The 23,802-nt window shown below is 50.9% G+C and overlaps 1 protein-coding gene across 1 annotated transcript; it reads right to left on the minus strand.

The window, feature by feature from the left end:
- Positions 1 to 1,340: 1,340 nt before the first annotated feature.
- Positions 1,341 to 23,339, minus strand: LOC122381117 (allantoinase-like). Its single transcript, XM_043364941.1, has 10 exons — positions 22,977 to 23,339; positions 22,310 to 22,461; positions 21,716 to 21,977; positions 19,429 to 19,565; positions 18,961 to 19,020; positions 5,193 to 5,241; positions 3,225 to 3,320; positions 2,820 to 2,958; positions 2,191 to 2,396; positions 1,341 to 1,976 (listed from the first exon to the last, which is right to left on the minus strand). The coding sequence occupies exons 1-10, from the start codon at positions 23,109 to 23,111 to the stop codon at positions 1,779 to 1,781; spliced, it is 1,434 nt and encodes a 477-aa protein (XP_043220876.1). The 5' UTR covers positions 23,112 to 23,339; the 3' UTR covers positions 1,341 to 1,778.
- Positions 23,340 to 23,802: the final 463 nt, after the last annotated feature.

Here is a 23,802-nt window from a genome sequence, read left to right on the forward strand (position 1 = left end):
ATAGTTAGCCTTCAGAGCCTTCCGAAGAACCGACCATAAAAACCTGCTGAGATAACCATTGACCTTCCAGTGTCTCTCGTCACCAGACTATCTGCAGTCAACTTCCATCATCAGACCCGCCGAACGGCCCTTCCTTCCCCAAACACCGCTTGAGTGGCCTACCGTCTCCAGACCCGCTGAGGAGACCTTCCGTCCCTCGGGCCCTATCCCAAAGCTCGCTGAAGTGAATTGCCATTTTACACCCACTGAAGTGACCTGCCGTCCCACTCCCCCTCCCAGATTACTTTACTAATAGTCTCCCAATCCGATGAGTTTACCTCTCCCTAGAAACCGCCTTCCTCTAGGTCACCTTCTGACCTGTCCCCAGAGCCGCTACGCCCTATAGTGGCATGCCATCTCCAATCGCCCTGAGTTCGCCTCTCTCCTTAGACCCCAGGAACCGCTCAGGTGACCGCCCGTCTCCAATTCCTACTGAGTTCACCTCCCGTCCTCAGTCCCACCGAGTTCACCTCTCCCCCTGTAGGAAGCGCTCAGGTGACCGGCCGGCCGCGCCGGTCCGCTGCTCCCGATCACCCCAACTCCACAATGGAAGCCACAATACGTGTCGGAGGATTGTGCGTCTGACGCCGAAATTAATGCTGCCGGTGACGCGGCGCCCGCCGCGGCCGTCGCGCACAATCACAGGAATGTTAATGGTTTAAAGTGCGCGCCGACCACTGAATGGCGACCGGCCGGTGCGAGGGGAGCCCCGGCCGCGCGGAGGACAGCGGTGCAGCCGCCGGTTCTCAGGGACCAGTACTGGGAGTCCGTCGGCCACTTGGACGGGCGGAGGTAGGAAGGAGCAAAACGAGAATTATGAGTTGGATCGTTGCATTGCGCTTAAATTCCCCGAAATAGACTTCTTTAGAGCAGAGAGTCGAGACCTTACAGCTGGGTTACCTGAGGTCGGGAAATAATTGGGAACTCGCGAGAAAAAAAAACTCTGAGTCTTATAACCCGGGGAGACGGACCGATGGCGGTCTCCTCTCTTTGTTTCTCTTCGTCGCCATCCTTCAGTGTTTCTCCTTCTCCCTATGAAACATGGGAATTCGACTGCTGAAATGCTCAGCTCGAAGTCTCGCACCAATAATGGCCACTCCACTGTATTGCTGAAGCCGTTAGCCGTTCGCCTCGCACTTCGTCGTGCGACGACTGCATCATAGAGTTACGTCCTCTCGACTTAATTGAAGGCAAAGACATTAGGTACCTACTGCTGTTCGCTCATTCATCTCCATGGAGCTCTTACGATTGGTATCTTTAACTCTAGCACGGGTTCGGACTTCGGCACCTAAAGCGTGAGATTTAAATGCTTCCAGTGTATTTTAGGAGTTGGGCTACGGTTATTCATATTGCAAAACAACGTGATAAGCAAACAATACAAAATACGTCCAACTTTTACGATGACACCCTTGAAGAGTGTGGATAAAATAAAACAAAGCATAAAACAAGCGTCATATCATTTTGCCTGGCGTACATGCAAATACACATGTTCAAAACCGACAGCTGAAATGCTGAATCTGTTTGTCCCTCGGATAAAATGCCAACGCTGATGCCTAGGCAGGCCCGCAATGTCAGCACTAAGCCGCACCAGTCCAATAGCCGCACATAAACACTAAACTGACTGGAATTGACTGGCGCATCCCTTCCCCGATTCTTTTCATTTACATGCCGTAGACAGACTGGGTACTTGGGCAGTGCTGGTTGAATGCTGTGTCCCCAGACACCATGTTTCATTCAATTTACTGACTGGTCTGTGGTTCAATCGCAGTCGAGTTGTCCTCTCCGGCTTCGGCCGGGACTTCGTCCCGCTTCGGTCCTAGCAATAACTTCTGTCCGGCTGGTGGTGACGTTAGCTGACCTGACCCGAAGATCTCACTACCTCTGAGGATGGTACGGTGCACTCGGCCACGCACCTGACGAGCCAAATACGGCGAGATCTGGAAACACAACGGATATCTATCAGATTTAGGAAGAGACAGGGCATTGCAGAAGCATTCGGAGAAAGAATCAAACCATGCATGAGATGCATACCAGAGTACCAATTGTCATGAACCAGCAATGACCCCATGAATTGGACCGTGTCATGAATCGCACATTTGACAACGCAAATCGCGTACTACACATATCCCACCAGAAGTGCCAGCCACCCGCCTTGTTTTTGAAGATGATGTCGCCCTCAGCGATGGTCCACTCCTCCTCCGGGTCCCAGACCACCATGTCGGCGTCGAGTCCGACGCGCAGGGCGCCCTTCCGACGGCCCAGGCCGGCCAGCCGAGCAGTGGAGGCCGACATCAGTCGGCTGACGTCGTGCAGCGAGAGACCGCGCCGGCTGGCCTCCGTCCAGAACACGGGCAGGTCTGGGGGAGACAACAGGCGAAGGATGATATTGTAGCACTCCGTCCAGAGCGCCGGTAGGTCTGCACGGATATAACAAACACACGGGATAATACAGCACTCTGTCCAGAAGACGGACAGGTCTGTAAGGATATATCAGACGAATGATAATGCAGTACTCCGTGTGCAGAATACCGGCAGGTCTGTACGGACGCGTCGGACGTGGAATGATACAGTGTGGACGGGAAATACCTGACTACATATACCAAGAAGGTAATGCAAAGATCTGGACACCACATTATAGCTAGGCGAATACGTATCGCTACAGCAATTACCTACGTGAATTCACATAGAAAACAAAAGGAAACAGTGCTTTACCGAAGTCATAACGTCTACCAGTTCTTAACGAACTTTACGGATACGAAAAATGCCTCCCAACTGCTTACCGAACTGTACGGATGCGATGCCTCCCCAGGCCTCCATGAAGTCCATGACTCCGGGCTGTTTGAGATCCAGCGTACAGGGAGAGTGGTCGGACACCACCATATCGACCAGGCCGCTCTGCACAGCTGCCCAAAGCGCCTCCTGCATCGAGGCACACACAGGCATAGTTTGGATATTACGGGAGACCTAACCGGCACTCGTTCGGTTTGTCAGCTTGCACAGGAAATACGATGGTGGAGATAATTTAATGATTAGCAGGTTAGGGTCATTGGCTTAAACGGAATCTCAGTGATGAGGGCGCAATACAAAAAAAAAATGTGAACAACAAAACCACCCACATCTCATCACATCCTAAAACATCCCATTCACCTCTCTCGCAAGTCGCAGCATCCTCTCCGCAGGCTCACCCTGTTCTCTGTTTCTCTGATGGGCGGACAGCACTTGTACTGGGTGGCGCAGTCAGGGACCTCTGCCGACTGGAAGGTGAGGTAACCGCAGGTTGTTTGAAAAGACAAACACTATTCGTTAGAATTGTGTTTTTCTATTGAAAAACAACCGGAGCGGTCCTTCTCCGGGCTATGTTTTGCAAGTCTGGCAGCGAATCGAGACATCTTGATTGGGGCCTAAACTTGTGGCTCGATTTTCGTAAAAATTTCAGTGTATGGGCTCCCGCAGGCGATCTACCTGATGGCACCGGTCGCTACTCGCTTAAAACCTCGTGGCACGTGGCACGTGCGATTCCACTTTCCCCATGTTAAGTCAACGGGGTTTTGGACACTTTTTGCGCGATCGCGAATAGCGGGAAAAATCGCAGGTCAAGGTATGGTTTACTGCACACCATTTTATGGCCGACACGTTCAGGTACACGCCCCCGTGTACCGTATACCCGTAAGAAGTCGATATTTTTTGTAGTACGACTTTGAAGTTGAACTTTTTTCGCTCCCCATGTTAAGTCAATGGGCGTTTTTGCAGAGACATTTTCAGTCGCTCATTGTACAAAATTATATGATACGATTTTGTTTGAACTTTCAGGACTTGTTGAGAAAAGACCATAGAACATGTTGTTATGCTTCTTTAAGCTGTGCAAATTCGTTTGTTCTTTTCAAGCTCGTTTAAAAATGAAAATTTTTAACATGGAAAGTCAATGGGAGCGTCTTTGGTGCTTAATAACTTTGTACGTTGAAGATATATTTAAGTGAAAAGTTGATAGGATATACAACTTTTGATGCTCTTTCCAATGATATATAGAGCGTTATTGCACGCTGTGCCGTTTTTGAGAAATTTAGTAAAAAAGCACGACTCTATCGAGATTTGAGCTCAGACCTATATATGGTCTTGGCTCAGACAGTATACGAACAGGTGACGGGGATACCTCTCATTGAAGGATGCGATTTAATGCTAAATATTAGCAGCCGACCGCCGTGGGGACGTTTTTGCAGGAGTTATATCTCCGCAACCACTGGACCGATTCACTTGCGGTTTTTTTTTGTGTGGGGTAGCGTATACCCTTCTTAGAAGTATTTACTATGGATGATGCATGCCGGTGGCCCCTACTGCACGTGACACGTGTAATACGGACAGGTGTCAGTTTTGTAATAAGTGCAATAACTCGGTAATTACTGGGCCGATTGCGCTGAAACTTGGCATGAAGGTAGTCACCTACCAGGCGATCCATTTTCATGTGCCACGGTAGGGGTGCCGCTGCACGTGCGCACGTGCAGGGTGACGCTTCCAGATCTCGTGACCGGCCGGGCCGATTGTGCTCAGATTTGGCACACCGCTAGAGACCGCGCAGTAGGGTGCCTTGCACAGGTCAGCTGGGCCCCAGGTTGCACGTGCGCACGTGCAGGGTGACGCTTCCAGATCTCAGGAACGGCTGGGCCGATTGCATTCAGATTCGGCACACCTTTAGAGACCGGTTAGTAGGGTGCTGTGCACAAGTCAGTTAGTTTGTATTTCCGTGTGTCACGGTTGGGGTGCAACTGCACGTGCGGCCGTGTAGGGGTCGCTTCCAGATCTTGAAAATGGCAGGGCCGATTTAGCTCAAATTCGGTACACTTCTAGAAACCGGCAACTAGGGTGCCGTGCACAACACAATTGGGACCCAACTTGCACGTGCGCACGTGAAGGGTGCCGCTTCAAGATCTCGAAAACGGCCGGGCCGATTACACTCAAATTTGGCGCACCACTATAGACCGGCGAATAGGATGCCGTGCTTGTCAGTTTGTAGCACACCCACTCCGGTCTGCACGTGCAATGCTCGTTCTCTCGCTTGGCGGCGGGCGTTTTTGCTGCGTTCAATGGTGAGTGGGTCACAGAGGTGCTTGCTCAAACAACCTGCGGTCCCGCGATGCGGAGCCCGGCATCGCAGATGCCGCGTAGTGGTTGCACGTCTCCACCGTCAGAGGCGCTCCGGTCGCCTTAACCGCAGGTTGTTTGAAAAGACAAACACTATTCGTTAGAATTGTGTTTTTCTATTGAAAAACAACCGGAGCGGTCCTTCTCCGGGCTATGTTTTGCAAGTCTGGCCGCGAATTGGGGCAACTTGACCGGGGCCTAAACGTGCATTGCGATTTTCGTAAAAAGTTCAGTGTATGGGCTCCCGGAGGCGATCTACCTGATGGCACCGGTCGCTACTCGCTTAAAACCTCGTGGCACGTGGCACGTGCGATTCCATTTTTCCCATAGTAAGTCAATGGGGGTTTGGGACACTTTTTGCGCAATCGCGAATAGCGGGAAAACGAGCCAAGGAAGGGGTGGGTTTCATCCCAGCATTTTATGGCAAACACGTTTGGGTACACGCTAGTGTGCGCCGTATACCCCTCAGAACTTCGTAACGTGTCTTTGCACGAGGTCAAAGTTGAACTTTTTTCGCTCCCCATGTTAAGTCAATGGGCGTTTTTGCAGAGACTTTTTCATTCGCTCATTGTACAAAATTATATGATACGATTTTGTTTAAACTTTCAGGACTTGTTGAGAAAAGACCATAGAACATGTTGTTATGCTTCTTTAAGCTGTGCAAATTCGTTTGTTCTTTTTAGGCTCGTTTAAAAATGAAAAATTTTAACATGGAAAGTGAATGGGAGCGTCTTTGCTGCTTAATAACTTTTTACAGTTGAGATATATTTAAGTGAAAAGTTGATAGGTTATACAACTTTTGATGCTCTTTCCAATGATATATACAACTTTATTGCACGTGGTGCCGTTTTTGAGAAATATAGTAAAAAAGCACGACATTACCGAGATTTGAGCTCAGACCTATATCGTTACGGTGTCAGGCGGACACGAGGACAGGTGGCGCCGCCGCCGCCCGCATAGCGGCGGGAATGTGAACTAACCTGTTTACCAGAGGGGTGTTCACGGGCACCGCACACTGCTGCGTGCGCTGTGTGCGGTGCGTCCAGCAGGCGTGGGGGTAGGGGATGGGTAGGCGGTTCTGACGTCACGGCTGCGTGCGGTGGACGGTCCGCTGTGGCCAGTCCCGACCGGCCACAGCGATCGCTGTGTGCGGTGACGGAAGGCTGACGTAGGGACGCAGTGGGCGGAGCTTGGAGGCTGTGTGCGGTCCGACCGCACACAGGGCCCGTGAACAGCCCTCTGATCTATGGTATGGTACCATCGGGGGACCGGCCGCCGTCGGCACCATTTCGGGACTTTGCATCGCAATAAAAGGCTTATTTACAGTTGAAAATGGACTAGCGAGAGTCGTTATGGAATCAGAATTTGATGCTCTACAAAACTAGGCTATTTTCATTGTGATGGCATCACAGACTACACCGCTAAACCCAATAAAGCAGATTTATGTCGCGTCATCGATGATTACATATAATGTTTCTTTGATATATATGTAGTCGGGTCTTTCAGCTGCGTCCCTCCCCTCCCTCGCCGCGCCGGCGGGTCGGCCATCCGCGGCTTGCCGCCCGCCGGCTGCTGGCCGGTCAGCTGGCCGGTCAGCTGGTCGCCCGCGGCTGTCGGTGCAGTGCGGGATGCCTACTTGCGGGGGGCCGTCGTGGCGGCGGCCCGGGTGGACTGGGCGAGCAGTGAGTTGGGGAGCGCTGCGCTGTTGGTGCTCTAGTTTGTATTGCGTTCGCATGATACGGCTTGAGCCAATACAGAGTGAACTGATTGAGCTGAGCAAGTCTTTATATACATTGAAAAGTAAAGCACTTTTTACTGCATCTACGGTGAGATGCTAGATAAAATTTATGGTCTAATGGTACCCATTACTTAACAATTAAGTGAATCATTTCGTCGCTAAACTCTCGTAAATTCGTATGTCCGCCTCACTATGGAGTTTGGACCGTAACGTATGGCCTTTGCTCAGACAGTATACGAACAGGTGACGGGGATACCTCCCATAGAAGGATGCGACACGATTTTACTGCTAAATAGCGGCCGGCCGCCGTGGGGACGTTTTTGTACGACTTATATCTCGGCAACCACTGGGCTGATACACGTGCGGTTTTTTGTGTGGGGTAGCTTTTTCCCTTCTTTCACATTGCAGGAGTTATATCTCCGGAACCACTGGACTGATTCACTTGCGGTTTTTTGTGTGGGGTAGGGTATACCCTTCTTACAAGCAGTTTACTATGCACGATGCATGCGGGTGACCCCTACTGCACGTGACACGTGTAATACGGAGAGGTGTCAGTTTTGTAATAAGTGCAATAACTCGGTAATTACTGGGCCGATCGCGCTGGAACTTGGCATGGAGGTAGTCACCTACCAGGCGATCCATTTTCATGTGCCACGGTAGGGGTGCCGCTGCACGTGCGCACGTGCAGGGTGACGCTTCCAGATCTCGTGACCGGCCGGGCCGATTGAGTTCAAATTTGGTACACCGCTAGAGACCGGTTAGTAGGGTGCCGTGCGGAGGTCAGTAAGGACCAATCTTGCACGTGCGCACGTGCAGGGTGACGCTTCCAGATCTCAGGAACGGCCGGGCCGATTGCATTCAAATTTGGCACAGTTTTAGACACCGATCAGTAGGGTGCCGTGCACAAGTCAGTTAGTATGTATTTTCCTGTGCCACGGTTGGGGTGCAGCTGCACGTGCGCACTTGTGGGGGTCGCTTCAAGATCTTGGAAACGGCTGGGCCGATTCAGATTAAATTCGGTACACCGCTAGAGACCGGCGTATAGAGTGCCGTGCATAAGTCAATTGGGACCTAGGTAGCACGTGCGCACGTGCAGGGTGTCGCTTCCAGATCTCGGAAACGGCCGGGTCGATTGCACTCAAATTTGGCACACCGCTAGAGACCGGTTAGTTGAGTGCAGTGCACGTCAGTTCGTAGCACACCCACTCCGATCTGCACGTGCAAGGCTCATCCTCTCGTTTGGCGGCGGGCGTTTTTGCGGCGTTACAGAGGTGCTTGCTCAAACAACCTGCGGTCCCGCGATGCGGAGCCCAGCATCGCAGATGCTGGTAACCGCAGGTTGTTTGAAAAGACAAACACTATTCGTTAGAATTGTGTTTTTCTATTGAAAAACAACCGGAGCGGTCCTTCTCCGGGCTATGTTTTGCATGTCTGGCCGCGAATTGGGGCAACTTGGTAGGGGCCTAAACTTATGGCTCGATTTTCGTAAAAAATTCAGGGTATGGGCTCCCGAAGGCGATCTACCTGATGGCACCGGTCGCTACTCGCTTAAAACCTCGTGGCACGTGGCACGTGCGATTCCATTTTCCCCATGTTAAGTCAACGGGGTTTCGGACACTTTTTGCGCGATCACCAATGGCGGAAAAACGAGCCAAGGAAGAGGTGGTTTTCTTCCCAGCATTTTATGGCAAACACGTTTGGGTACACGCCAGTGTGCGCGGTATACACGTCAGAACTTCGTAACGTGTCTTTGCACGAGGTCAAAGTTGAACTTTTTTCGCTCCCCATGTTAAGTAAATGGGCGTTTTTGCAGAGACATTTACATTCGCTCATTGTACAAAATTATATGATACGATTTTGTTTAAACTTCCAGGACTTGTTGAGAAAAGACCATAGAACATGTTGTTATGCTTCTTTAAGCTGTGCAAATTCGTTTGTTCTTTTTAGGCTCGTTTAAAAATGAAAAATTTTAACATGAAAAGTCAATGGGAGCGTCTTTGCTGCTTAATAACTTTTTACAGTTGAGATATATTTAAGTGAAAAGTTGATAGGTAATACAACTTTTGATGCTCTTTCCAATGATATATAGAAAGTTATTGCACGTTGTGCCGTTTTTGAGGAATTTGGTAAAAAAACACGACTTTACCGAGATTTGAGCTCAGACCTATATATGGTCTTGGCTCAGACAGTATACGAACAGGTGACAGGGATACCTCCCATTGAAGGATGCGATTTAATACTAAACATTAGCAGCCGGCCGCCGTGGGGACGTTTTTGTACGACTTATATCTCCGCAGCCACTGGACCAATACACTTGCGGTTTTTTTGTGTGGGGTAGCGTATACCCTTCTTAGAAGTATTTACTATGGATGATGCATGCCGGTGACCCCTACTGCACGTGACACGTGTAAAACGGAGAGGTACCACTTTTGTTGTAATGACAATAACACGGTAATTACTTGGCTGATTGCACTGAAACTACACAAGGATGTAGGCACCCGCCGGACCAGGCCTTTTCATGTGCTATGGTTGGGGTGCAACTGCACGTGCGCACGTGCAGGGTGACGCTTCGAGATCTCGAGAACGGCCGGGCCGATTGAGTTCAAATTTGGTACAGCGCTAGAGACCGGTTAGTAGGGTGCCGTGCGCAAGTCAGTTAGGACCCATCTTGCACGTGCGCACGTGCAGGATGACGCTTCCAGATCTCAGGAACGGCTGGGCCGATTGCATTCAAGTTCGGCACACCATTAGAGACCGGTTAGTAGGGTGCTGTGCACAAGTCAGTTAGTATGTATATTCATGTGTCACGGTTGGGGTGCAACTGCACGTACGCACGTGATAGGGGTCGCTTCCAGATCTTGAAAACGGCTGGGCCGATTGAGCTCACATTCCGTACACCACTAGAGACCGGCAACTAGGGTGCCGTGCACAAGTCAGTTGGGACCCAGGTTGCACGTGCGCACGTGAAGGTTGCCGCTTCAAGATCTCGAAAACGACCGGGCCGATTGCACTCAATTTTACACACCTCTAGAGTGGTTAGTAGATTGTCCTGTTCGTCAGTTCGTAGCGCACCCACTCCGGTCTGCACGTGCCAGGCCCATCCTCTCGTTTGGCGGCGGGTAACCGCAGGTTGTTTCTTCATTAGACAAACACTATTCGTTAGAATTGTTTTCTATTGAAAAAAAACCGGAGCAGTCCTTCACCGGGCTATGTTTTGCATGGTTGGCCGCAATCGAAATGTGTCTGTGATTGCTGTAGAAGACTAGACCAGGAAACAATCGGTGAGTGCTATCAAAACACAATAACCTCCGCCCGATTGGGGCGGGGGCGCTTGTAGCCACACCTATTAGTTTTTTTTTTTGCGTTTGTTAAGAAAATTACTACGCGCATTGTTATAAAGCTTTGTGTGATAGATCAATTTCAGCGGCATGGTTGGACCTCTATGTAGGCACACACCTGACACCGGCGACAACGGCTGCGCCGATTGCGCTTAAATCTTCATTCATGCGGCTACATACGGAAGAGGGGGCACTGCGGCGCAACATGCTTTCAGGCGTTTGACACTTCTGCGTCATCTAGCGAGTAAAACGGAATGTTTGGATTGAAAATGCCACACGCATTTACCACACTCGATAATCGTCCTCAAAAGCTTCAGTTTCGTGCGAGTCATCAGTTCTAAAGAGATAGTGGTTATCCCGGATCCCTTATTACTCCGCCATTCATTTAGGCGGTTATATACAATAGAGCCAGCATTGCGGCACAGCATACATTCAGGCGTTTGACGCTTCTGCCATCTAGCGAGTAAAAAGGAATATGAGGTGTTTTCGGCTGATATAGATCCGTTGAAGCATCAATATTAAACTTGATATTCGGCACAAGTCACTGACTCTGATTCGAATGGTGACGTCGACGGCGACCGTGACGTCACCATTGCGTCAATATTGATTAACCCTCGCCCGCACATGCCATTTTCCCATCCTGGAACGCACATGGGGGGGGTTGCCACCCCCCCCGCGCCATTTCGTTCCTGTTGGAGATAGAGCTTAGCGGTAAAGACCAAAAAGATTCTTTGGGAAGAGACGAATCCAATGGTACCCAGTTTTACCTCTTCAGGTCAGTCATTGACCTTCCAGGTCAGGTCAAACTAAAAAATGTTGCTGTTTTGGGTCTCCGTTGGATACCAAGTGCTTTGCTTATTATATACCGATGACGTTGCCGTTTTCTGGTGCCAAGCCAGCTAAAACCTCTTTCCCACACTACCCGACCAGGTTTTTGCTGCTGAGGTCATTTCAGGTCAAGTTAGGTCAAGGTCAGTTATATGTGTTTGTATGTCTGTGTGTGTCTGTGTGTACTGATGTGTGCACCGAATATTTATGTGTCCATATTACATGAAATCATGATCTGAGAAGCTTTTACCAAAAATGCAGTCAAAAAACTTCACAAAAAGTAAATTCCGCTTGCCTAAAACGCAATTATCTTAGATGACCTAGGTTGACCTTGACCCTGACCTTGACATATGTACATCGTCGAACAACATGTTCCATGATAGGTGGGAGGTAAGATTGGCAAAAAAGGCCGAAATCAAGGTGTCAAAAGCTCACAAGGCCCATAGCCAAAGCAAGATGTTGAGAATTGGCCATTTGGGTCATGACATGACCTGAAAAACAAGGTCATATCTCCGAAACCAAAAACCACAGATTCAAGCCGGATCTTATGACACCGACCGCATTTTCTGGTTAAGTAAGGTCACTGACCTAATGTGCCACGATTGGGGTGCAACTGTACGTGTCGTCCACGTGCAGGGTGACGCTTCCAGATCTCGAGAACGGCCGGGCCGATTGTGCTCAGATTTGGCACACCGCTAGAGACCGCGCAGTAGGGTGCCTTGCACAGGTCAGCTGGGCCCCAGGTTGCACGTGCGCACGTGCAGGGTGACGCTTCCAGATCTCAGGAACGGCTGGGCCGATTGCATTCAAATTCGGCACACCTTTAGAGACCGTTTAGTAGGGTGCTGTGCACAAGTTAGTTAGTATGTATATTCATGTGTCACGGTTGGGGTGCAACTGCACGTGCGCACGTGTAGGGGTCGCTTTCAGATCTTGAAATTGGCTGGGCCGATTGAGCTCAAATTTGGTACACCGCTTGAGACCGGCGAATAGAGTGCCGTGAACAAGTCAATTGGAACCCAGGTTGCACGTGCGCACGTGCAGGGAGTCGCTTCCAGATCTCGAAAACGGCCGGGTCGATTGCACTCAAATTTGGCACACCGCTAGAGACCGGTTAGCAGAGTGCAGTGCACGTCAGTTCGTAGCACACCCACTCCGATCTGCACGTGCAAGGCTCATCCTCTCGTTTGGCGGGTGGCGTTTTTGCGGCGTTATCTCGAGAACGGCCGGGCCGATTGAGCTCAAATTTGGTACACCGCTAGAGACCGGCGAATAGGGTGCCGTGCAAAAGTCAGATGGGACCATTTTGCACGTGCGCACGTGCAGGGTGTCGCTTCCAGATCTCGAAAACGGCCGGGTCGATTGCACTCAAATTTGGCACACCGCTAGAGACCGGTTAGCAGAGTGCAGTGCACGTCAGTTCGTAGCACACCCACTCCGATCTGCACGTGCAAGGCTCATCCTCTCGTTTGGCGGGTGGCGTTTTTGCGGCGTTACAGAGGTGCTTGCTCAAACAACCTGCGGTCCCGCGATGCGGAGCCCAGCATCGCAGATGCTGTAACCGCAGGTTGTTTGAAAAGACAAACACTATTCGTTAGAATTGTGTTTTTCTATTGAAAAACAACCGGAGCGGTCCGTCTCCGGGCTATGTTTTGCAAGTCTGGCCGCGAATTGGGGCAACTTGACCGGGGCCTAAACGTGCATTGCGATTTTCGTAAAAATTTCAGGGTATGGGCTCCCGGGGGCGATCTACCTGATGGCTTCGGTCGCTACTCGCTTAAAACCTCGTGGCACGTGGCACGTGCGATTCCATTTTCCCCATGTTAAGTCAATGGGGTTTTGGACACTTTTTGCGCGATCGCGAATAGCGGGAAAACGAGCCAAGGAAGAGGTGGTTTTCTTCCCAGCATTTTATGGCAAACACGTTTGGGTACACGCTAGTGTGCGCCGTATACCCCTCAGAACTTCGTAACGTGACTTTGCACGAGGTCAAAGTTGAACTTTTTTCGCTCCCCATGTTAAGTCAATGGGCATTTTTGCAGAGACTTTTTCATTCGCTCATTGTACAAAATTATATGATACGATTTTGTTTAAACTTCCAGGACTTGTTGAGAAAAGACCATAGAACATGTTGTTATGCTTCTTTAAGCTGTGCAAATTCGTTTGTTCTTTTTAGGCTCGTTTAAAAATGAAAAATTTTAACATGGAAAGTCAATGGGAGCGTCTTTGCTGCTTAATAACTTTTTACAGTTGAGATATATTTATGTGAAAAGTTGATAGGTTATACAACTTTTGATGCTCTTTCCAATGATATATACAACTTTATTGCACGTGGTGCCGTTTTTGAGAAATATAGTAAAAAAGCACGACATTACCGAGATTTGAGCTCAGACCTATATCGTTACGGTGTCAGGCGGACACGAGGACAGGTGGCGCCGCCGCCGCCCGCATAGCGGCGGGAATGTGAACTAACCTGTTTACCATCTATGGTATGGTACCATCGGGGGACCGGCCGCCGTCGGCACCATTTCGGGACTTTGCATCGCAATAAAAGGCTTATTTACAATTGAAAATGGACTAGCGAGAGTCGTTATGGAATCAGAATTTGATGCTCTACAAAACTAGGCTATTTTCATTGTGATGGCATCACAGACTACACCGCTAAACCCAATAAAGCAGATTTATGTCGCGTCATCGATGATTACATATAATGTATCATTCTTTGATATATATGTAGTCGGGTCTTTCAGCTGCGTCCCTCCCCTCCCTCGCCGCGCCGGCGGGTCGGCCATCCGTGGCTTGCCGCCCGCCGGCTGCTGGCCGGTCAGCTGGCCGGTCAGCTGGTCGCCCGCGGCTGTCGGTGCAGTGCGGGATGCCTACTTGCGGGGGGGGGGGGCCGTCGTGGCGGCGGCCCGGGTGGACTGGGCGAGCAGTGAGTTGGGGAGCGCTGCGCTGTCGGTGCTCTAGTTTGTATTGCGTTCGCATGATACGGCTTGAGCCAATACAGAGTGAACTGATTGAGCTGAGCAAGTCTTTACATACATTGAAAAGTAAAGCACTTTTTACTGCATCTACGGTGAGATGCTAGATAAAATTTATGGTCTACCTAATGGTACCCATTACTTAACAATTAAGTGAATCATTTCGTCGCTAAACTCTCGTAAATTCGTATGTCCGCCTCACTATGGAGTTTGGACCGTAACGTATGGCCTTTGCTCAGACAGTATACGAACAGGTGACGGGGATACCTCTAATAGAAGGATGCGACACGATTTTACTGCTAAATAGCGGCCGGCCGCCGTGGGGACGTTTTTGTACGACTTATATCTCGGCAACCACTGGGCTGATACACGTGCGGTTTTTTTTGTGTGGGGTAGCTTTTTCCCTTCTTTCACATAGTGTGCTACTCTCGATGCATATGGGTGACCCCTAACGCACGTTCCACGTGCAAAGCCAAGAGGTGCCTGTTTTGTAATAAGCGCAATAGCTCGCGGTAATTACTGGGCCGATTGCGCTAAAACTTGGCATGGAGGTAGACACTTTCCAGGCGATGCATTTCCATGTGTCTTGGTAGGGGTGCAACTGCACGTGCGCACGTGCAGGGTGACGCTTCCAGATCTCGAGAACGGCTGGACCGATTGTGTTCAAATTTGGCATAACGCTTGATACCGATCAGTAGGTTGCAGTCATTTAGTATGTATTTCCATGTGCCACGATTGGGGTGCAACTGCACGTGCGCACGTGCAGGGTGACGCTTCCAGATCTCGAGAACGGCCGGGCCGATTGAGTTCAAATTTGGTACACCGCTAGAGACCGATTAGTAGGGTGCCGTGCGCAAGTCAGTTTGGACCCATCTTGCACGTGCGCACGTGCAGGGTGACGCTTCCAGATTTCAAGAACGGCTGGACCGATTGCACTCAAATTCGGCAAACATCTAGAGATCGATCAGTAGGGTGCCGTGCACAAGTCAGTTAGTATGTATTTCCATGTGTCACGGTTGAGATGCAACTGCACGTGCGCACGTGGAGGGGTCGTTTCAAGATCTTGAAAACGGCTGGGCCGATTGAGCTCGAATTTGGTACACCGCTAGGGACCGGCGAATAGGGTCCCATGCACAATGCAATTGGACACAGCTTGCACGTGCGCACGTGCAGGGTGACGCTTCCAGATCTCGAAAATGGCCGAGCCGATTACACTCAAATTTGGCACACCGCTATAGATCAGCGAGTAGGGTGCCGTGCACGTCAGTTTGTAACACACCGACTCCGGTCTGCACGTGCAAGGCTCATCCTCTCGTTTGGCGGCGGGCGTTTTTGCTGCGTTTACAAAGGTGCTTGCTCAAACAACCTGCGGTCCCGCGATGCGGAGCCCAGCATCGCAGATGCTGGTAACCGCAGGTTGTTTGAAAAGACAAACACTATTCGTTAGAATTGTGTTTTTCTATTGAAAAACAACCGGAGCGGTCCGTCTCCGGGCTATGTTTGCAAAGTTGGCCTGAGATTGGGGCAACTTGGGTGGGGCCTAGACGAATCGGTCAATCTTCGTAAAAATTTCAGGGTATGGGCTCCCGGAGGCGATCTACCTGATGGCACCGGTCGCTACTCGCTTAAAACCTCGTGGCACGTGGCACGTGCGATTTCATTTTCCCCATGTTAAGTCAACGGGGTTTTGGACACTTTTTGCGCGATCGCCAATGGCGGGAAAACGAGCCAAGAAGGAGGTGGTTTTTTTCCCAGCATTTTATGGCAAACACGTTTGGGTACACGCTAGTGTGCGCCGTATACCCCTCAGAACTTCGTAACGTGTCTTTGCACGAGGTCAAAGTTGAACTTTTTTCGCTCCCCATGTTAAGTCAATGGGCGTTTTTGCAGAGACTTTTTCATTCGCTCATTGTACAAAATTATATGATACGATTTTGCTTTAACTTTCAGGACTTGTTGAGAAAAGACCATAGAACATGTTGTTATGCTTCTTTAAGCTGTGCAAATTCGTTTGTTGTCTTTAGGCTTCTTTAAAAATGAAAAATTTTAACATGGAAAGTCAATGGGAGCGTCTTTGCTGCTTAATAACTTTTTACAGTTGAGATATATTTAAGTGAAAAGTTGATAGGTTATACAACTTTTGATGCTCTTTCCAATGATATACAGAGCGTTATTGCACGTTGTGCCGTTTTTGAGAAATTTAGTAAAAAAGCACGACATTACCGAGATTTGAGCTCAGACCTATATATGGTCCTGCTCAGACAGTATACGAACAGGTGACGGGGATACCTCCCATTGAAGGATGCGATTTAATGCTAAATATTAGCGGCCGGCCTCCGTGGGGACGTTTTTGTACGACTTATATCTCCGCAACCAGGGGACCGATACACTTGCGGTTTTTTGTGTGGGGTAGCGTATACTCTTCTTAGAAGTATTTACTATGGATGATGCATGCGGGTGACCACTACTGCACGTGACACGTGTAAAACGGAGAGGTGTCAGTTTTGTAATGTGCAATAACTCGGTAATTACTGGGCCGATTGCGCTGAAACTGGGCATGGAGGTAGTCATCTACTAGGCGATCCATTTTCATGTGCCATGGTAGGGGTGCCGCTGCACGTGCGCACGTGCAGGGTGACGCTTCCAGATCTCGTGACCGGCCGGGCCGATTTAGTTCAAATTTGGTACACCGCTAGAGACCGAAAACAGCACAAGCCAGGAATACTGAAATGGTGCAATCAGTGAGGAGACAAGTCCTGCTTACACCACCGGCGATCACGTGGCACACGTGCAAATTTGGGCACCTCCGTTGCGGATATATTTTATAGTGAAATATTCAAATGTACATAACTTTGTCAGTTTAAGTCCGATTGGACTAGAATTTGGTGGGTTGATGAATTGTTAAGCGACATGAACGAATGCGGCACGTTTGTTGCAGTGCGCCACGTTTGTCTCAAAGCGCCATTTTTGCCACAAAGTGCAGAATGTGCGTTATTTTGTCGAAAATTGGACGATTAGGATGCGCTGTAATTAAGCGATGGCTGCTTAAAGGTAGTGTGCCAGCTTTCCTGGACCGTATGGAGTTAATGGCCCAGATAAGGAGAACCGGATTTTTAGAACTTATCCATACCTTCAAAACTCATGGAAACGTCTTAAATTCTTCAAATTTTGAGTACCCCAGTGCGAAATTCGCCCCGACGGGTTGTCGGTCGTACCCCAACCACATTTCACACCACTATGAACAATAAATGCACACACTGAAATCGCTATTACCGATATGCTCATCCAATCAAGTTTCGATAAACCCGTTCATCATCAGCTCCTGCGGTTTCGAACACGCCTGTTAGGTGGTGCGGTAGACCGCGCCCAAAGCCAGGGCCCCGGTAACGTGAGGTAGCCGAGTCGGGGCAGCGTGCGCTGACCCAAGCCGGAGCCGCGCGTCCTCCCGGTGTCATGTGATAGCCCGGGGCTGCCCGCGGGGATGCGGTAGACCGCGCCCAAAGCTGCGGCCCCGGCTTGGGTCAGCGCACGCTGCCCCGACTCGGCTACCTCACGTTACCGGGGCCCTGGCTTTGGGCGCGGCTTCTGCTCATACTTTGTGGTGCGGTGGTGGTGCGTCGGGCTGCGCGCTCTGACTTCGGCCAAGAAAAATGCGTCAGCTGATCATTGTCATTTCTGCCACTTGCGTGTGGTGAAATCGGGTCATAACTTAAGAGACGGCTTTTTCATATCAATTATTTTACATAAAATCATATTTCAAACCATAAATAATGTTCGACAGCCAAATAAAAGAAACAATACCAATACAGGCTTACAGTTTAAGGCTCGACATTGTGTTGTCTACGATTAGACAGCTGATAACTCATTCCCGTACGTCGTAGCTCTATAAAGACCTTTGCTTATTGTCACATATGCGCCGCATTCGCGATTGTTGCCGACGCCTGTTTGCAGGTCAGCCCACTACAGTTGTTTTACATATCGAAAAACCGATAAACTTTTAGGCGAAAAAGGCACTATTCCAGGCCCATTTTTGATTTTTTTTTGCGATATTAGGTAAAAACAGAAGCTTCTTATCCTAGGAAAAATAAAATGGGAAATCTTTCAAAGGTGGCACACTACCTTTAAACGGTAGATATGAATGCACCACATTTGCCGCAGGGCGCCATATTTGTCTTAATGCGTCAGTGTTTGCGTTTTGCCTACGGCGGGCGTTTTTGCGGCGGTGTTTGCGTTTTTTCGGTGTTTGCGTTTCGCGGCGGGCGGCCGTTTTTGCGTTTTTTGCGGTGTTTTTGTTTGGCGGCGGGCGGCCGTTTTTTGCGGCGTTTTGCGGTTGGCGGCGGGCGGGCGTGCGTTGCGGGCGTTTTTTGCGGCGGTGTTTGCGTGTTTTGCGTTTTTTGTGTTTGGCGGCGGGCGGACGGGCGATGCGGGTGTTTTGCGGTGTTTGCGTTTGGCGGCGGGCGGCCGTTTTAGCGGCGGTTTGCGGCGGGCGGCCGTTTTTTGCGGCGTTTTGTAGTTTGCGGCGGGCGGCCGTTTTTTGCGGGGTTTTGCGGTCGCCGGCGGCCGGGCGTTATTTGCGGTGTTGCGGTTTTAGGCGGGCGGCCGCGTTTTGCGACGTTTTGCCTTTGGCGGCGGGCGATGCGGGCGATTTTTTTGTGGCGGTGGTATTTGCGTTTTTTGCGGTGTTTGCGTTTTGCGGCGGACGGGCGTTTTTGCGGCTTTTTTGCGTTTTTTTTCTGCGGTTTTGTGCCTGCGGGCGATTGTTTTTTTTTTGCGGCTTTTGCGTTGGCGTTTTGAACGTGCGTTTTGCGAGTTTTGCGGTTTTGCGTTTTGTTTACAAAGGTGCTTGCTCAAACAACCTGCGGTCCCGCGATGCGGAGCCCGGCATCGCAGATGCCGCGTACACTCGCGGATCATGTCGAGAGCGTCCGAGGACGAGAGGTGGACGATGTGACATCGGACCCTGTTGCCGGAAAGAGGTCGTTCTGGTCAATACAGACTTACAGAGGTATACTTTTTTAATTATACCAAGTCGCAGTGATTTGGAATATGGAACAGAAGGAAGGCTTCATTGGGAAACGACAGAAGTGCGTTATAAATGCATATTTCGATCTCTTAAAATCGTGGAAGATAGCCGGCACCAACCAATTTGAATAACCTGCGATCAGCCAGCATTTAAATATCAATCGAGTTATGATACCAGTCATAAAATGTTGTTAAATCTTCTTCCAACTTATTGACAATCTTCATTAGCGTAACATGTCTATATTTAGGCTTTTGAAAGAGCAAACTAACGTAAATAAATATCGCTCAGCCATCCATTTCGCAGTTTCCTTGGGTTGTCACCAATACGAAGTCCAACTTCACTGACCCGTATTTTTGGCATTTCTCGATGACGATTTTGATGGCCTCGTTTTCCATTTTCCTGGGCCGTGACGCCAGGAAGGTGGAGTAGTGCCGCGGGTCACCGCCAGGGGGACTGGCCCCGACGTCTACCTCCGCGTGGAACTGGTGCACAAAAAGGTTAGAGGAACACATCAGTGCATGTAACCAGTGTCTCATCTAGGTATGATGGTACGGTAGACACGGCTCCCGGTCCTACAATAGTAACATGAAACACCAGCCATTAAAACGGCCTCCATTCGAATAGCAAGACTGATAATCGCCAGTCAATCACAACAGCTGAACTCCCATATCCACTACATGTATGAGGACGTTTTCGCTGCCCGTCAGTCTCTACCCGTCCAAAACATATGGCCCCTACCCCTAATATGTACACGCCAAAAGACGTATTCTCTTCTCGCCAGAAAGGTGTCTCACTCTCACCTTCCCCTCCTCCTCAGCTCTCGACCACGGCTCCGTCAGCTCCTCACCCACCAGCAGGTCACCCATAGGCGGCGGAACGATTTGAGACAAGGGGGGGCACCAGCTCAAGGAGCCAAACCTAGGGTACCCCCAAATCCTGTTTTCTCATCGGATTTAGGCCACTTATTTTTCGTCACAGCCCTGACACGATGATTTTTTATTTTTCTATTTTTTTTTTTTACTAAACGAAAATGGCAGAACACTCCCGTATGTGTGGTTAACTTTAAGCTGATCCTCAAGTACCTATGTGTTTGTCTCTTCCTTATTCTCGTTTGACAAATTCCATTAACCCTCGCCCGACGAGGGGGGTTGATGCAACCCCCCCCCCCCCTAAGGTTTATCGCAAATAACGTAAAAACGGCGGCGCGTAGCGCCGCCAAATTTGGCATACCCTCTGGGGCAACATTTTCGCACCTTTCCTGAAAATTTGAAGTCCCAGTCTTTTCAGGTCAGGTCACCAGGTCACAAAAACCGGTACAAGGTCAGGGGGAAATTGGACTAGCTTAGCGGCAACTGAATTCCAAAGTTCACTAAAATTGGTAACAAAGTATACCATTCGATGCGCACTGACGTCCTGCGTTCACTGGTGCTTTTATTTTTGCTCTATCTTTGCTAGGTAAAAAGTTATAAGCGAAAGACTTTTAACATGTTTAAGCAAAATTTTTGCATTCATACCCCCAAAACCCCCCTAAATATTGACTTAGAGTCACTAAACTTTCACAGGGGCGAGATCTCCCATGGACCCACCTACCCTGTAAATTTGTCGTTTCTAAGTGCCATAGGAGCCAATCGCGAGGGGGGGTCGTACCAACCCCCCCCCCCTCGCCGTCCGTGTTATGGAAAAGGCCCTCGCCTGGCGAGGGTTAATCCTACATGTATCAAATTACCAAGAAGCCATCGCAGTACTTATCAGTGGCGAATCCCAGGGGGGAGGTCACATGGGTCATGACTTTGGGCCTGGGGTCACCACATGCCTGCCAGGAGCACCACAGGCCTGACAGCCGACAGGGGTACCACAGGCCTAGCAGGGGCACCACGGGCCTGTCAGTGGCACCACAGGCCTGTCAGGAGCACCATCGGCCTAGCAAAAGCACTACAGGTCTTCCAGGGGCACCACAGACCTGCCAGGGGCACCGGAGGCCTGCCAGGGGTACTATCGGCTTCGCAGTGGAACCACCAGCCTCGCAAGGGCACCATGGGCCTATCAAGGGCACCACAAGCCTGTCGTTGGCACTTTAGGATTGTCAGGGGCACCACAAACCTGTCAAGGGCACCTGCGTTCTAACAGGGGCACCACAGGCTCGCCAGGGGCACCACAGACCTGCCAAGGCCCAGGGACACCACAGGCCTAGCAAGGACACCACAGGCCTGTCAGGGGCACCACGGGCCTGTCAGGGCCCATGGGCACCTAAGTCATGTGCAGGGCCCACCGTGGGCTTGTCAGGGGGCAGGGTAGGTAGGTACCACAGTCTTTCCAGGGGCACCAGCGGCCTAGCAGGGGCACCAGTCATCACACGACTAACCAAAAATAAAGAAAATAGAAAACTGAAAATAGGGCACCACCAAAATTAAGTGGCCGAAATCCGTTGAGGTTTTAATTTTGGGTATAGGTAGGGGCACCACTTCGATTCATGACCCTCCCCTTGGAGTTTTCCCGAATCCGCTCCTGATACTATTACATCAAATTTAAGGGGGGCACCTTGCTATTGGTGCCCCCCTTGCAGAATTCAAGGGGGGCACGGTGCCCCGGTGCCCCCCCCCCGTTCCGCCGCCTATGAGGTCACCCCCCTCACCAGTAAGACGGCTCCGGTGCCCTGCAGCTGCTGTAGCGCCGTCTCCACCTGGTCGGCCGTCACGTGCGGGAACTCGTCCACACCGCTGTGGATCAGGAAACACTTGAAGCCGGGCAGGCCGGCGGCCAGCAGCGGCCGCAGGCAGGTCGAGTTGTCGGGCACCACGCCGCCCCAGAAGGCCACATCCACGTGGCACTGGCCGGCGGCGGCCGCCAGCTTGGCCTCCAGGTTGGCCGGCGTGGTGGTCGGCGGGATCGAGTTCCTGTCGGAGAGGAAGGGGGTCAGAGAGACACCTGCATGATACTGTTGAACCGGGTATTACCTACATATAATCTACGAATATGTTGAGAGACGCATAAAAAATCAGCGAAAGAAACAAACTTCTTATATGAAATGGTGATGACAGGCCAGCTGCTAAGCAGAAAAAAATGAAAATACAAGGTTCGTTTTTCCTGAAACAACTTGCGTTCTTTCTACTGATTATAAGGCATCGATCGTTTAACTTTGATCACTCATTCACTATAGTAAATTTACGTTACGGTAAATTTATGTCGTTGGAAGGATGCGATCACCGCGTCGGTCGTGACTTCTCACAGCGGCATGTCGACGATGGTGGTGATGCCTCCGGCGGCGGCGGCGCGCGTGGCGCTATCGAACCCCTCCCAGGCGGTCCGTCCGGGCTCATTGACGTGCACGTGGCTGTCGACCAGGCCGGGCATCACCAGCAGGGGGCCGAAGTCGGTCACCTGGGGACGGCGGCATGGAGGACAGGGGAGGTTGGTGAGCGCCGGGGTACGGGTTAGTTAGTCCGAAGGGTGGGACTCGAGTCAGGAACAGCTTTGACCCAGTACCTGTCACTATATACCTACATTTAGTAGCAGAGACACGAATGAGAGATAGGTTATGCAACTACGGGTAGCCGAGACTCAAAGCACGGAAAGCATCGGTACGGTATATTGGTTTCAACTATTTCACGGGTGAACGGGTTTAACGGCTGGTGGCCGGGACTCAGTCACACATGGCCCACTGTCTGGCCTGGTCCGCCCATCTGCTGGGGCTCGTCAGTCGTCACCGACGGCTGGCACATCTGAACGGAACGCCGTGATGCTCCCCCCCCCCTCCCCCCACAACCGACTGGCATCCTTGACCCAACCCCAGGTCACGCCAGCGGTGACCTCCCCCAAGTAACTCACCTTAGTACCCTCCGGGGGTGTGACCCGACCCCGGGTCACGCCGGCGGTGACCTCCCCAAGTAACTCACCTTAGCACCCTCCGGCGGAGTGACCCGACCCCGGGTCACGCTGGTGATAACACCGTCTCCGTCGACACACAGGGTGGCCGGTCCGAGGTAATCATCCTCCAGTAGCACCCGGTCTCCTAGAAAACACTGCTCCATGGTGTTATGAAGACGGGAACACCGGTGAGTGGAGGGTAGAGCTCGGTGGAGGCTATAATGGAGAGCGTTACTCAGTACAGGAAATGTAAAGGACCGATAGAGCGGAGACGAGAGGCGGACAAGATTGGTATAGCAGCGGTGGCCAGAGGACACGGGAGCTCTGACGTCGCCGCGGCGAGACGGACGAGGACGGACGCACTCGGCACGCCAGCGGAGCGCAGGGCGCTAGTGTGGGCCCCGTCCCGTCGCCCAGTGTGGTTCATGTCTCGCTCAAGGTCACTACCACAGCCGGCGTCCGGAGGCGAAGCGGGTGAGCTGGCCCGGCAGCAGAGGGCTCGCCACGGCAGTCAGCTGGCTCGGAGGGGCTCGCCACCTGACAGCTGACTGCTCGCAGCGTAAACATTAAACATGTGCAGGCGCGCACACAGTGCGTGGTGTTGCAGTCGGGTCATGGTAGCGTATGTTAGTTACAAACCTGTTTCCGCAAAATCGCCTCTCATGGCGCTTATGGCAGTGCTAACTAAGCCGTAACAGTGTGAAGGTCTCAATTCAATAGTTGAAAAAAAAACGTTCGAATATTCGGAAAGAGATGAACACGATAACAGATCAAATACAGACGGACCCGCTCCACAATTACGACATATCAGTCACGAAAGAAAGGTCAAACACTTTCTCAAGCTACTGCCACGAG

This window comes from Amphibalanus amphitrite, unplaced genomic scaffold (assembly GCF_019059575.1).
Source record: "Amphibalanus amphitrite isolate SeventyFive unplaced genomic scaffold, NRLGWU_Aamphi_draft 000114F_arrow, whole genome shotgun sequence".
Lineage (NCBI taxonomy): Eukaryota > Metazoa > Arthropoda > Thecostraca > Balanomorpha > Balanidae > Amphibalanus > Amphibalanus amphitrite.